Here is a 15795-nt window from a genome sequence, read left to right as displayed (position 1 = left end):
AGTGCCCCGGAAGCGTCCCTCCTGCAGGCCACCACATGGTGACTCTTCTGGCAGGATTTAAGGTAGTTAACTAAGAAATCCAAAACAAACTCCAACTTTGTTTTTACTTGATCAATATTGTTAAGAGAATGATATTAACCGTTTGGGGTATTTTCAGAGATATTCCATATCACTTCAGTTTTAATACCAGGTTGCAACCTGCCTGGTCTGTCAGCCCAAGCCAAATAAACATAGACTCTTCATCTCTAGAGAGTTACTCAGAAAGATCTGGAAAACAGGCGTATCATGAACTGAACATTTCACTTCTCATTTCATCCATATCCAGAAGTTCATTCCCGTGACAACACTTTAAAAGCTGACCCCTTAAAAGTCACCACAGATGACAGAGTATGCATATGTCATTTCAGGGCTGATTCAGTATTTTCTCCACATGATGGTGAAAGTTACATATTACATACAATGATTAAAACTAATGTTCTTTTTCTTCCTCCATTTTGTCTACTATTTGGGAAATATTTTCCATTTAAATTCATATGTTATACAATCTTGACTTTGGTAAAATACCACTCAGTGAAACTTACATGCAGAAAAATAATATTTATTTTTTAAGATGTGTGATTTAAAATTCTTTCACACATGTGTTTTCCCCCACTACTATTTTTTTTCCTTTGATTAGTGGTTATTTCCAATTGCCTTTGTTATTAATCAAATAAATGAGGGGAGAGAAATAGTGCATTCAAAATTCTAAAAAAAATTGGTACTATGAGGTACACTAACTATATTTTTAAACTATACAGTCAAACCTTTATCTCATAATAATGCTCAAATAAGGCATATTAATTTTTTAATCTGTAAGTATGGCTGCAAAAATTGCTTATCCATTCAACAAATTTACTAGTCTTACTTATGAAAGATTAATTACATTAAAATCTTTTAGTTGTGTTTAATTCCTGGTGGAGAGGGAGCTTAAAAAAAAGAACTTCCATTCTGAAATATATTTTAAAAACAGTTTTATGTAAAATTTTCAGTAGCATATATATCCCATTGGAAAAATACAAACGTCTTTAAAACAAATGTTTTAATCTGTAGGAAAACTCACAAGCTTCCTAGAAAAAGGAGACAGCCTAATTTCCTTTACCAATTACAACATGTAAATGAACTGAATAAGGTAAATTATCTAATGTGATTTTTGTAATATAGTTCAAATTTTACCTTTAGTCATTTCTATCTACTTATTGATGCCAGAACTAAACTTAGTGAAACTAAAGGAACTCATAGCTAAAACAAACTGTTTCTAAAATCTGCTCTTTCTCAGCTACTGGCTGGCTGTCCACTTAGGCATCAGGTTCCCTTAAAGGGCCTTTCAAATTACTGGAGACACTTGATCTACTCTTTTCTACTAAACCCAATGCTGGTTCTTGACACCACATCTGGCAATGAGCCTTATCATTTGATGCCATTCAAAGTGCATTGAGTGAGACAGTCAAGTGGGCCTTAGGAAGCATCACTATGAACAAAGCTAGTGGAGGTGATGGAATTCCTGTTGAGCTATTTCAAATACTAAAGATGATGTTGTTAAAGTGCTGCACTCACTATGCCAGCAAATTTGGAAAACTCAGCAGTGGCCACAGGACTGGAAAAGGTCAATTTTCATTCCAATCCCAAAGAAAAGCAATGTCAAAGAATGTTCAAACTACTGCACAATTGTACTCATCTCACATGCTAAAAGTAATGCTCAAAATTCTCCAAGCCAGGCTTCAACAGTATGTGAACCATGAACTTTCAGATGTTCAAGCTGGATTTAGAAAAGGTAGAGGAACCAGAGATCAAACTGCCAACATCCATTGGATCATAGAAAAAGCAAGAGTTCCAGAAAAACATCTACTTCTGCTGTATTGACTGTGCCAAAGCCTTTGACTGTGTGGATCACAACAAACTGTGGAAAATTCTGAAAGAAATGGGAATACCAGACCACCCGACCTGCCTTCTGAGAAATCTGTATGCAGGCCAAGAAGCAACAGTTAGAAGCAGACATGGAACAATGGACTGGTTCAAAATTGGGAAAGGAATACGTCAAGGCTGTATACTGTCACCCTGCTTATTTAGCTTATATGCAGAGTACATCATGCAAAATGCCAGGCTGGATGAAGCACAAGGTGGAATCAAGATTGCAGGGAGAAATACCAATAACCTCAGATACACAGATGACACCACCCTTATGGCAGAAATAGAAGAAGAACTAAAGAGCCTCCTGATAAAAGTGAAAGAGGAGAGTGAAAAAGCTGGCTTAAAACTCGTTCAGAAACGAAGATCATGGCATCTGGTCCCATCACTTCATGGCAAATAGATGGGAAAACAGTGGAAATGGTGGCAGACTTTCTTTTTTTGGCCTCCAAAATCACTGCAGATGGTGACTGCAGCCATGAAATTAAAGACACTTGCTCCTTGGAAGGAAAACTATGACCAACCTAGACAGCATATTAAAAAGCAGAGACATTACTTTGCCAACAAAGGTCCATCTAGTCAAAGCTATGGTTTTTCCAGTGGTCATGTATGGATGTGATAGTTAGACTATAAAGAAAGCTGAGTGCCACAGAATCGATGCTTTTGAACTGTGGTGTTGGAGAAGACTCTTGAGAGTCCCTTGGACTGCAAGGAGAACCAACCAATCAATCCTAAAGGAAATCAGTCCTGCACATTCATTGGAAGGACTGATGCTGAAGCTGAAACTCCAATACTTTGGCCACCTGTTGCTAAGATCGGACTTTTTGGAAAAGACCTTGATGCTGGGAAAGATTGAAAGTGGGAGGAGAAGGGGACAATGGAGGATGAGATGGTTTGATGGCATCACCAACTCAATGGACGTGAGTTTGAGCAAGCTCTGGGAGTTGGTGATGAACAGGGAAGCCTGGCGTGCTGCGGTCCATGGGGTTGCAAAGAGTCAGACACGACTGCACAACTGAATTGAATTGAAATGATTCAAAGTGCCTGGGAAATTTTTCCTATTGCATTTATAGCAGCAATAAATTTACTACACATGAGAGGACAAGATTATGGAGTAGAAGGACTGGAGCTCACTTCTTTTTGTGAGGACACCAGAATCACTGAATAACTATCATTAAAAAAGACTGCAGTCTATCAACAAAAATATTTTGCATCCAAAGACATAAAGAAGAAACCCAATTAGATAGTTGGAGGGGTGCTGGCCCACAGACTGGAGAATAATTAAATGGCAGATATTCTCCTGCAGGAGTGAGAACTGTGAGTCCCCTGTCAGGATCCTCAGTCTGAGGAACTGGCATTCAATAGAGGAGCGCCCAGACCATTTGGTTTGATGGCCAAACAGGGCTGGGGCGCGGGAGCTGCACAGGAGTGTGGTAAAACAGAAACTCTACTCTTGGGGAGGGTGCACACAAGGACACAAATGCACCGGGACCCATGACAAAAGGACTGACTTTATAGGAGCCTGGGTCAGACCTACTTGCTGGTCTTGGAGGGTCTCCTGGGGGGTAAGGGTGGCTCTGGCTCACTGTGGAGACAAGGACACTGGTAGTGGAAATATGCACCAGCATGACCTTTCCTGGAGGCTGTCATTTTGGTATAAGACCTGCCCCCACTCAACAATCTTCAGTGTTTAATGCTGGAATGCCTCAGGCTAAACAGCCAACAAGGTGGGGATATAGACCCATCCATCAGAAAGTAGGCTATCTAAAGTCACCCTGAGCCCACAGCCACTTATAAACACACCCCTTCACATGGCTCTACCCACCAGAGGGACAAGACCCTGCTTTCTCTACCAGTGGGCAGACACTAGTCCTTCCTACCAGAAAGCCTGAACAAGCTTTTCAACCATCCTCAACCATCAGGGGGCAGACAGAAGCAGCCTGCACATGAGTTTGAGTATGCTCTGGGAGTTGGTGATGGACAGGGAAGCCTGGCATGCTGCAGTCCATGGGGTTGCAAAGAGTCGGAAATGACTGAGTGACTGAACTGAACTGAACTGAGCAGCCTGCAGACTGAGTCCCCAAATGTAGATCAGAACCTACCCTGGGGCCAGCTGATCCCTGGCCCTTATGACAAGAGAGGAGTGCATTGCTGGGACACATAGGACATCCCCCACAGAGGGCCATGTCTCTCAGGTTGAGAAATATAACTAACTTTCCACATACATAAAAATAAAAATAGAAATTTAGATAAAATGAGACAGCAGAGGAATACATTCCAGAAGAAGGAACAAGATAAAACCCAAGAACAACTATGTGAAGTGGAGTTAGGCAACTTACATGAGAAAGACTTCAGAGTATAAAAGATGATTATAAAGATGAGCTAAGAACTTGGGAAAAGAATGGATGCACAGAGTGAGAAGTTACAAGAATTTTTAAAAACAAAGAGTTATAAAATATAAAGAACAACCAAATGGAGTTGAAGAGTAAAATAACTGAATTGAAAAATACACTAGAAGGAATCAATAGCAGAATAAATGAGGCAGAAGAACTTACAGTGAACTGGAAGAGAGTAGAGGAAATCACTACCATGGAACAAAATAAAGGGAAAAGAATGAAAACAGTTTAATAGACCTCTGGAACAACATCAGATACACCAAGATTTGCATTATGGGGTCCCAGAAGGAAGAGAGAGAGGAAGAGAGAGAGAGAGACAGAGAAGGCCTGAGAAGATTTATGGAGAGATAATAGCAGAAACCTTCCCTAAAATGAAAAACAAAAGGGTCACCCAAGTCCAGGAAGCACAGAGTCCCACACAGGATAAACTGAAGGAGTAACACAATGAGACACAGAATAATCAAACTGACAAAAATTAAAGATAGAGAAAATTAAAAGCAATAAGAGAAATGCAACACATAAAATACAAGGGAATCCCCATAGACTATCAGCTGATTTCTCATCAGAAACTGCAGGCCAGAAAGGAGTGCCAGGATATATCTAAAATGATTAAAGGGAAAATCCTACAAACAAGAAAACCCTGCCCAACAACATTCTCATTCAGATTTGATGAAGAAATCAATTGCTTTCCAGACAAGCAGAAGATAAGAGAAGTCAGTACGATGAGACAAGCTTTGCAACAAATGCTAAAGAAACTTCTCTAAGTGGAAAAGAAAAAGGCACAACAAGAAGCAAGAAAATAACAAAATGGGGAAGTTTACTGGTAAAGGCAAACATATAGCAAAGATGGGAAATCACTTATAAACATGTATGATATCTAACCCAGTAATTGTGAGAGGAGGAGAGCACAAATGCAGGGTATTTGAAACACATTTCAATACACACAAAAAGAAAAAGGAATCCAAACATAATACTAAAGATAGTTATCAAGAGAACTAGAGAAGAGAACAAAAGAAAAAGGGAAGAAAAAAGACCTACAAAAACCAATCCAAAACAATTAAGAAAATGACAATAGGAATACACATATTGATAATTACCTTAAATGTAATGGATTAAATGCTCCAACCAAAAGACACAGATTGGTTGAATGGATACAAAAATAAGACCTGTATGCATGCTGTCCACAAGAGACCCACTTCAGATCTAAGGACACATAGAGACTGAAAGTGAGAGGATGGAAAATTATTCCATGTAAATCAAAATCAAAAGAAAGCTAGAGTAGCAATACTCAAAGCAGACAAAGGACTTTAAAATAAAGACTGTTACAAGAGACAAAGGAGGCACTATGTAATCATCAAGGTATCAGTCCAAGAAGAAGATATAACAATTGTAACTATATATGCACCCAACAGAGGAGCATCTCAATAAGACAAATGTTAACAAGACAGAAAAAGAGAAATCAACAGTAACACGACAGTGGGAGATTTCAACAGCTCACTTATATCAATCGACAGATCATCCAGAGAGAAAATCAATAAGGAAACACAGGCCTTAAATGACACATTAGACCAGATGGACTTAACTGATACACATATATGTGTGTTCAGTTCAGTCGCTCAGTCGTGTCCAACTCTTTGCGACCCCATGACTCACAGCACACCAGGCCTCCCTGTCCATCACCATCTCCCGGAGTTCACTCAGACTCACGTCCATCGAGGCTATGATGCCATCCAGCCATCTCATCCTCGGTCGTCCCCTTCTCCTCCTGCCCCCAATCCCTCCCAGCATCAGAGTCTTTTCCAATGAGTCAACTCTTCGCATGAGGTGGCCAAAGTACTGGAGTTTCAGCTTTAGCATCATTCCTTCGAAAGAAATCCCAGAGTTGATCTCCTTCAGAATGGACTGGTTGGATCTCCTTGCAGTCCAAGGGACCCTCAAGAGTCTTCTCCAACACCACAGTTCAAAAGCATCAATTCTTCGGCGCTCAGTCTTCTTCACAGTCCAACTCTCACATCCATACATGATCACAGGAAAAACCATAGCCTTGACTAGACGAACCTTTGTTGGCAAAGTAATGTCTCTGCTTTTGAATATACTATCTAGGTTGGTCATAAGTTTTCTTCCAAGGAGTAAGCGTCTTTTAATTTCATGGCTGCAGTCACCATCTGCAGTGATTTGGGAGCCCAAAAAATTAAAGTCTGACACTGTCTCTACTGTTTCCCCATCTATTTCCCATGAAGTGATGGGACCAGATGCCATGATCTTCGTTTTCTGAATGTTGAGCTTTAAACCAACTTTTTCACTCTCCTCTTTCACTTTCATCAAGAGGCTTTTTAGTTCCTCTTCACTTTCTGCCATAAGGGTGGTGTCATCTGCATATCTGAGGTTATTGATATTTCTCCTGGCAATCTTGATTCCAGCTTGTGTTTCTTCCAGTCCAGCGTTTCTCATGATGTACTCTGCATAGAAGTTAAATAAGCAGGGTGACAATATACAGCCTTGATGTACTCCTTTTCCTATTTGGAACCAGTCTGTTGTTCCATGTCCAGTTCTAACTGTTGCTTCCTGACCTGCATATAGATTTCTCAAGAGGCAGGTCAGGTGGTCTGGTATTCCCATCTCTTTCAGAATTTCCCACAGTTTATTGTGGTCCACACAGTATATATATATAATCATTTCATCTGAAATTAGCAGAATACACATTCTTCTCAAGTGTATATGAAACATTCTCACATGCTGGGATTGATCACATTCTGGACCACGAGGTGAATCTCAGTAACCTTAAGACAATTAGAATCATATAAAGCATCTTTTTCAGTCACAATCCTGTGAGATTAGAAATAAGCTACATGAGCTTCCCTGTAGCTCAGTAGTAAAGAATCCACCTGCCAGTACAAGAGACATGGGTTTGATCCCTCGTCTGGGAAAATCCCACGTGCCCTGTAGTAAATAAGACTGTGGGCCACAACTATCTGAGCTTGCACTCCAGAGCCCACAGGCAGCAACTACTGAGCCTGCATGCCACAACTACTGAAGCCCACATACCCTAGAGCCTCTGCTCTGCAACAAGAGAACCACCACAGTGAGAAGCCATGTACTAGAGAGTAGCCGCCACTCACCTGACTAGAGAAAAGCCCACGTAGCAATGAAGACCCAGAACAGCCACAAACAAATAAACAGTAAAAAAGAAATAAACTAAAGAACTGCAAAAACCTCAAACATGTGGAGGCTAAACAATATGATAATAAACAACCAATGGAGCACTCAAGAAATCAAAGAGGAAATAAAAAAAATACCTAGAGACAAATGAAAACACCAGATCGAAACCCCATGGGACACAGCAGAGGCAGTTCTAGAGGGAAGTTTATTAACAATACAATCACACCCCAGGAAACAAGAAAAATCTCAAACATACATACTAACCTTACACCTAAGGCAATCAGAGAAAGAAGAATAAACAAAACACAAAGTTAGGAGAAGGAAAGAAACCATAAATACCAGAGCAGAAATAAATGAAATAGAGACGAAGAAGACAATAGAAAGGATCAATGAAACCAAAAGCTGGTTCTTTGTAAAGTAAACCAAGTTAGGACCTTTAGCCAGACTCATCAGGAAAAGAAGTGAGAGGGCCTAAATCAGTAAAATTAGAAACACAAAAGGAAAAGTTACAACTGACACCACATAAAGGACCATGAATACTACTACAAGCAACTGTATGACAATAAAACGGACAATCTGGAAGAAATTCCGTTGAACAAATTGAACAAATTCTTAGACAGAGTCTCCCAAGACGGAACCAGGAAGAAATAGAAAATATGAACAGACCAATTACAACTACTGAAATTGAATCAGTAATTTAAAAACTCCCATCAAATGGAAGTCCAGGACCAGATGACTTCACAAGTGAATTCTGCAAAATATTTAGAGAAGTGTTAACACTTCTGCTTCTGAATATATTCCCCAAAATTGCAGAGGAAGGAACACTTTCAAACTCCTTTTATGAGGTCACCATTACCCTGATATCAAAACCAGAAAAAGATACCACAGAAAAAGAAAATTACAAGCCCATGTAACTGATGAATGGGGGCGTCCCTGGTGGCCCAGTGGAAAAGAACCTGCCTGCCAATGCAGCAGACGTGGGTCTGATCCCTGGGTCAGGAAGATCCCCTGGAGAAGGAAATGGCAACCCACTCCAGTATTCTTGCCTGAGAAATCCCATGGATAGAGGATCCTGGTGGGCTACAGTCTATGGGGTCATGCAAGTCATGAGGACATGACTTAGAGACTAAAAAGCAACCATATAACTGAGGAACATAGATGCAAAAATACTAGCACATCAAATCCAGCAATACATTAAAAGGACCATGCACCACGATCAAGTGAGATTTATCCCAAGGATGCAAAGAATTTTCAATATTTACAAATCAAACAATGACTGGCCACCACATCAACAGACTGAAGAAGGAAAACCATATGATCATCTCAATAGATACAGAAAAAAGCTTTTGACAAAATCAACAACCATTTATGATGGAAACTATCTAGAAAGTGGACACAGAGGAAACCTACCTGAACATAGTAAAGGCCATATACATCTAACCCACTGCAAACATTACTCTCAATGGTGAAAAACTGAAAGCATTTTCTCTCAGATCAGGAATAAGACAAGGATGTCCACTTTCACCACTATTATTCAACATAGTTTTGGAAGTACTCACCACAGAATTGGAAAAGAAAAAAAAAATCCAAATTGGAAAAGAAGTAAAATTGTCATTGTTTGCAGATGACATGATACTATACAGAGAAATCCTAAAAATACTACCAGAAAACTACTAAAGCTCATCAGTGAATTTGATAAAGTCTCAGGGCTTCCCTGGTAACTCAGATAGTAAAGAATCTATCTGCCTGCAATGCAGGAGACCTGGGTTTGATCCCTGGGTTGGGAAGATCCCCTGGAGAAGGGAATGCCAACCCACTCCAGTATTCTTGCCTAGAAAATCCCATGGATAGAGGATCCTGGTGGGCTACAGTCCATGGGGTCACAAAGGTTGGACAGGACTGAGTGGCTAGCACACACACACACAGGGTACAAAATCAATACACAGAAATCTGTTGCATTACTATACAGTAAGAACCAAAGATCAGAAAGAGAAATTAAGGAAAGAATCTCATTTACCATCACATCAAAAAGAATAAAACACCTCGGAATAAACGTACCTAAGGAGACAAAAGACCTATATTCTGAAAAGTGTAAGACACTGCTGAAAGAAATCAAAGATCACACAAACAGATGGAAAGTTTTACCCTGTTCTTGGACTGAAAGAATCAATATTGTCAAAATGACTTTATTACCAAGGCAATCTACAGATTCAAGGTAATCCCTATCAAATTACCAATGGCATTTTCCTCAAAACTATAACAAAAATTAAGGAAACACAAAGATCCCAAATAGCCAAAGAATCTTGAGAAAAAAGAACAGAGCTGGAGAAATCAGGTTCCCTGGGTTCAGACTATATTACAAAGTTATAGTAATCAAGACAGTATGGGACTGGCACAAAACAGACACATAACTCCATGAAACAGAATAGGGAGCCCAGGAATAAATCCACATAATTATGGTCAATTAGTCTAAAACAAAGGAGGCAAGAATACACAATGGAGAAAAGATGGTCCCTTTAGTAAGTGATATTGGGAAAACTAGACAGCTATATGTAAAAGAATGAAATCACAACATTCTCCTATACCATATAAAAAACGAACTCAAAATCAATTAAAGGCCTAAATGTAATACCAGAAACCATAACACTTCTAGAGGGAAACATAGGCAGGACACTTTCACATAAATTGTAGCAATGCGTTTTTGGATCAGTCTCCTAAAGCAAATGAAAACAAAGCAAAAATAAAGAAATGGGACCTAATTAAATTTAAACTCACAGCAAAGGAAACCATAAACAAAATGAAAAGACAACTTACAGAACTGAAGAAAATATTTGCAAAGGGTGTGACTGACAAAGGATTAATCTCCAAAACATACAAAGAGCTATGCAGCTGAATATCAAAAAACAAAACAAATCACCCAGTCAAAGAACGGGCAGATCTAAATAAATGTTTCTCCAAAGACACCATACAGATGGCCAAAAGGCACATGAAAAGATGCATCACATTGTTAATTATTAGAGAAATAAAATCAAAACTATAATGAGGTATCATTTCAACACCAGTCAGAATGGTGTACAAATAACAAATGCTGGAGAGAATGTGGAGAAAAGGGAACCCTCCTACAATGTTGGTGGGAATGTAAATCGGTACAGTCACTATGGAAAACAATATGGGCATTCCCTAACAAACTAAAAATAGAGCTACTATATTATCCTGCAATTCACTCCTGGGCATATATCCAGAGAAAACCATTATTTGAAAATATATATGTACTCCAATGTTCAGCCTGGGCATATATCCAGAGAAAACCATTATTTGAAAATATATATGTACTCCAATGTTCATTGCAGCACTGTTTACAATAGCCAAGACAAGGAAACAACCTAATTGTCTGAATGGATAAGGGAGACGTGGTGTGTGTGTGTGCGTGTGTGTGTGCGTGTGTGCGTGCGTGTGTGTGTGTGTGTGTGTGTGTGTGTGTGTGCCTTTTGGAGCAACATAGATATACCTAGAAATTATCATACTAAGTTGCATAAGACAGAAAAAATATGATATTGCTTCTATATGAAATCTAATAAAAATGATACAAATGGACTTATATACAAAACAGAAATAGATTCACAGATAGAGAAAACCAGCTTATGGTTACCAAAGGAGAAAGCTGTGGGGAGTCAGAAATTAGGAGTTTGGGATTAACATATACACACTACTATGTAGAAAAAATTAACCAACAAGGACCTACTGTATAGGACAGGGAACTATACTTAACATTTTATAATAACCTATAAAGGAAAATAATATGAAAAAAGATATATAACTGAATCACTTTGCTGTACACCTAAAACTAACACAAATTTGTAAATCAACTATACTTTAATTAAAAAAGAGTAAAAAAAAAAAGAAAATCTTCTGTTTTTGTATTTCAAAATCATTGTCACCATAAAGTATGGTTTTTACCCATGCAGTAAAAAAAAGAAATTCTAAGATAATTTTTAAGCTACTCATAATTTATAAATAAGGACCACTGAATGTGAGCAGTTAGTTTTACAACTCTCATTCTCATTATTTTTAAATATAGATATAAAGGAATGGCCACATATTAGACAAATCTAGAATTGCTACATTCTCTACCTGTGAATTGATACAGACACTGAGTAATCCTATTTGGTCTGGTGATATTTTGCCATAATTGAAGAAAGCTGTGGATGGTAATTAAGAAGAAATAAGACAGAGGTTGAAATAAACACATTCAGTTAGGTTGCACCTAATGGAACAGAATTCTGGTGAAGCCCTGTAAGACAAAGTGACCTCCTGGCTCTCCACTGAAATCATCTGAAGAAGAGAACATGCTTATCCAACGTGTATTTGGATTTTGGGTGTGTGGTTCAAGACTCATCTGCTCAGTTGTCTTACTTTCTGGGAAAACTAAAGAGTTCCGTCAAGCAATTTATCTAAAAGTTACATAATTCTGTACATACAAAATAGGAACCTGAAGTCCCACTTCTCAGATTGATAGCAAAATTCTATGAATAAAAAGACAAAATTAGCACATAATACAGTTATGGTAAGAAATGGAATATAAAAATGATTTGACTTGCTTTAAAACTTACTAACCATTTCTTAGTTAGAAATACTAACCATTTGACTACTTTTATTTAGTTAGGGAATCATAAAATGACCTGAAAAAATAATATTCCACCGCAGAAAAGAATCCTAATTTGTTGAGGAGAGTTCAGTATCCATTTTAAAATGAATAAGAGTCAGGGCTTTTTATTTTCTAAGTAGTCAAATATAAACAAAAATGAGTAAAATTCCCTTCAAAGCAAGCTGAAAACAAGTTTGTGCAGTTTACAACACATTTTCATGTGAATATGCTTTTCTAGTAAGATCTCTTACTGTTCACACTTGAAAAAATTATGCATACTCAAAAACCAAGGCATTCCATCCCTACAACCCTGGGCGGTGGAGGAAGGCTAAGGAAGCTGGTCTAGGCACATGGTGTGGTTTCCCAGGTGCCATTCAAGAAGGACTGTCAGAGCCCTGGCACCTCACTGGTCGCCTTCCTTCAGAGCAACCTTGGTGGGAATACACAACAACACATGGCCTCAAAACCTTTGGGGACCTTCTCTTTTGTTGTAGAAAAGATGCCCAGGACATTATAGCCCAACTCAGCTATCATCTGTAAATGACTCTCAGCTTCTTCTAGAAATTACACCACATGCATCTCCCACCAATTTGTCACTTGGTCTCTGGTGAGGTGCAAAGTAAAACTAAATGTCTTGTTAGAAGAACACCACTGCCCCGATACAGGGTCAACTGCAGAGGATAATGAGGAAGGCCAGCTCTGCTGTGATGATGGACTAAAATCATGATGGAGGGATAACCGTTTATAAAATGAAGTCAGACAGCCTGTTGTGAGCAAATTCCTTAAAATCAATCTCTCTCTCTCTCTGGGGAACTGTGGAAAATTCTTAAAGAGATGGGAATACCAGAACACCTTACCTGCCTCCTGAGAAATCTGTATGTGGGTCAAGAAGCAACAGTTAGAACTGCACATGGAACAACAGACTGGTTCCAAATTGCGAAAGGAGTATGTCAAGGTTTTATACTGTCGCCCTGCTTACTTGACTTATATGCAGAGTACATCATGTGAAATGCTGGGCTGGATGAAACACAAGCTGGAATCAAGACTGCCAGGAGAAATATCAATAACCTCAGATATGCAGATGACACCACACTTATGGCAGAAAGCAAAGAGGAACTGAAGAGCCTCTTGATGAAAGTGAAAGAGGAGAGTGGAAAAGCTGGCTTAAAACTTAACATTTAAAAAATGAAGATTATGGCATCCAGTCCCATCACTTCATGGCAAATAGATGGGGAAAACAGTGGAAACAGTGATAGACTTTCTTTTTGGGGGCTCCAAAATCACTGCAGATGGTGACTGCAGCCATAAAATTAAAAGACGTTTGTTCCTTGGAAGAAAAGCTATGACCAGTGTAAACAGTATATTAAAAAGCAGAGACATTACTTTGCCAGCAAAGGCCCACCTAGTCAAAGCTATGGTTTTTCCAGTACTCATGTATGGATGTGAGAGTTGGACTATAAAGAAAGCTGAGCACCAAAGAACTGATGCTTTTGAACTGTGACTGCAAGGAGATCCAACCAGTCCATCCTAAAGGAAATCAGTTCTGAATTCATTGGAAGGACTGATGCTGAAGCTGAAACTCCAATACTCTGGCCACCTGATGCTAAGAACTGACTCTTTGGAAAAGACCCCGATGCTGGGAAAGATTGAAGGCAGGAGGAGAAGGGGAGGACAGAGGATGAGATGGTTGGATGGCATCACTGACTCGATGGACATGAGTTTGAGTAAACTCCGGGAGCTGGTGATGAACAGGGAAGCCTGGCGTGCTGCAGTTCATGGGGTCGCAAAGAGTCAGACATGACTGAGCAACTGAACTGAACTGTTGATGGCAAACCTCTACTGTGAAAGTAAGGGTCATGCAAGGGGAACTCAGGGGGCCCACTTGAACTCTGCTTTTGCACATGGAAACTCATGTCCTATAACCAAACCCTTCACATTTTTTCTTGAATTAGTTTCCTGCTATCTTCATTTCTGGTATTTCCACAGCCCTAAAACCTATTCTAAATAGAAGGTGCTAATAAGCTATCTAGTCACAATAATTTGATATAACAGATTTATATGTCATCCAGAATTATAAAAATAAAAGTCAGAAATCTAATGTATAATTAAAGTACACTGTTAATTTCTTTTATGCTTGAAAATAAAAACTGAGCTAATGATTGACTCCTTGAGATGAAGCACATTAAATGCTTTATAAGCCTACTCTGAGGACAAATATTAAAGGAAAGTAATTTCTCACCACTTATGAGTCTCTGTCAGTGAGTTCTCCTCTGCTTCTTGGTCAATTTTAGCTGAAAATGCAAGAAAAGAAATAGATGAGATATGATAAATGGTTATAACCATCTCAAACAAAATAGATCAAATAATATGAAATATATCTTAATAAATTAATGCTAATGTACTCCACCAAAAGTTTATTTTTAAAAAATTTTATTGGAACATAATTATAGAATTTTATTTAAAATCTATGAATAGATATGATTGAATAGGTTATATTTAATTTTCATTAAGTTAATAATACTTCCTAAGTAATTTCTTTAAATTAGTCACATTAACCTGAGAAAATAAAATACCAGATAACTTGATATTCACATCAAATTTGTCTGTCAAGGGTCTAAATGCCAATAATTAGTCGAAAACAATTCTCTGAAGCAAAGGTCCAAAAACCAAGTAAAAACCTAAATAGAAATGGTATGTAATGATCTTTACCAGTGCTCTCCACATCAGATCACAATTGAGTAGATCCAGAGCTGACTTCTATGCAGACAGAGGATAAAATGCTAATACTTTCTCCTAACTTCAAGCGATGACATTTCAGTGCACACACTGATTTGCTAGAAATAAGGAATGGTAGCTGGACACAAACCCAAAGATCAAATTTGGGAAAGGGATTACATCACTATTTTAAAACCATTTAAAATAACACAGAAACTCCCATCACATAAAATATGTATGGCAATGACTTTCACTGGCCAGTAAGCATTCTAGCATTTATGTATTACTTTATATACATATACACATAAGTAAGTAAGTAAAGTCACTCAGTCGTGTCCGACTCTTTGTGACCCTGTGGACGGCAGCCCACCAGGCTCCTCAGTCCATGGGATTCTCCAGGCAAGAATACTGGAGTGGGTTGCCATTTCCTTCTCCAGGGGAATCTTCCCAACCCAGGGATCGAACCTGGGTCTCCTGCATTGGAGGCACACGCTTTAACCTCTGAGCCACCAGGGAAGCCCTACATACACACATATTTGGCACAAAATTTTAAAAAATACTCCCACTTCTTTTAATGCTTTTAATAATATTTTTAGTCTATTCCCCCAGATCTCAAAATGTAGTTGCGATCCACTAAATTCATTTCATTCTTCACTAACTATCTGTGACACACAGTTTGAAAATCACTCAGCTACTGGACAAAAAAATCAAAGGAAAAAACCACCCTGGAGCTAGTGAAAGAAGTTGTCATTTCATAATCATTTCCTTTGGGGACACACTTGCAGCCATTTGGAAAAATTAAAAGACAGAAAGGAGTAGGGCAAAACGATTATAAATATTGGAACTGGGCGTGAAATCAAACCTGTGGCCACTTGGGAAATGTCAGTGACTGCATCACAACTTAAACAGTTGTCAGCTTTGGCTGCTGTTTCACAG

At 38.7% G+C, this 15795-nt stretch overlaps 1 protein-coding gene across 1 annotated transcript in view; it reads right to left on the bottom strand.

Annotated features, from left to right (window-relative positions):
• FMN2 (formin 2) overlaps positions 1–15795 on the bottom strand; it is a 178087-nt gene that overhangs the window by 28299 nt on the left and 133993 nt on the right. Inside the window, exon 10 of the mRNA XM_040242124.1 lies at positions 14384–14435. Coding sequence (XP_040098058.1) covers positions 14384–14435 — 52 coding nt within the window. The remainder of the gene's footprint in view (positions 1–14383; positions 14436–15795) is intronic.

This window comes from Oryx dammah, unplaced genomic scaffold (assembly GCF_014754425.2).
Source record: "Oryx dammah isolate SB20612 unplaced genomic scaffold, SCBI_Odam_1.1 HiC_scaffold_6, whole genome shotgun sequence".
NCBI lineage: Eukaryota > Metazoa > Chordata > Mammalia > Artiodactyla > Bovidae > Oryx > Oryx dammah.
Note: the sequence above shows the minus strand (reverse complement) of the source record. Positions and strands in the feature narration are given on the sequence as shown.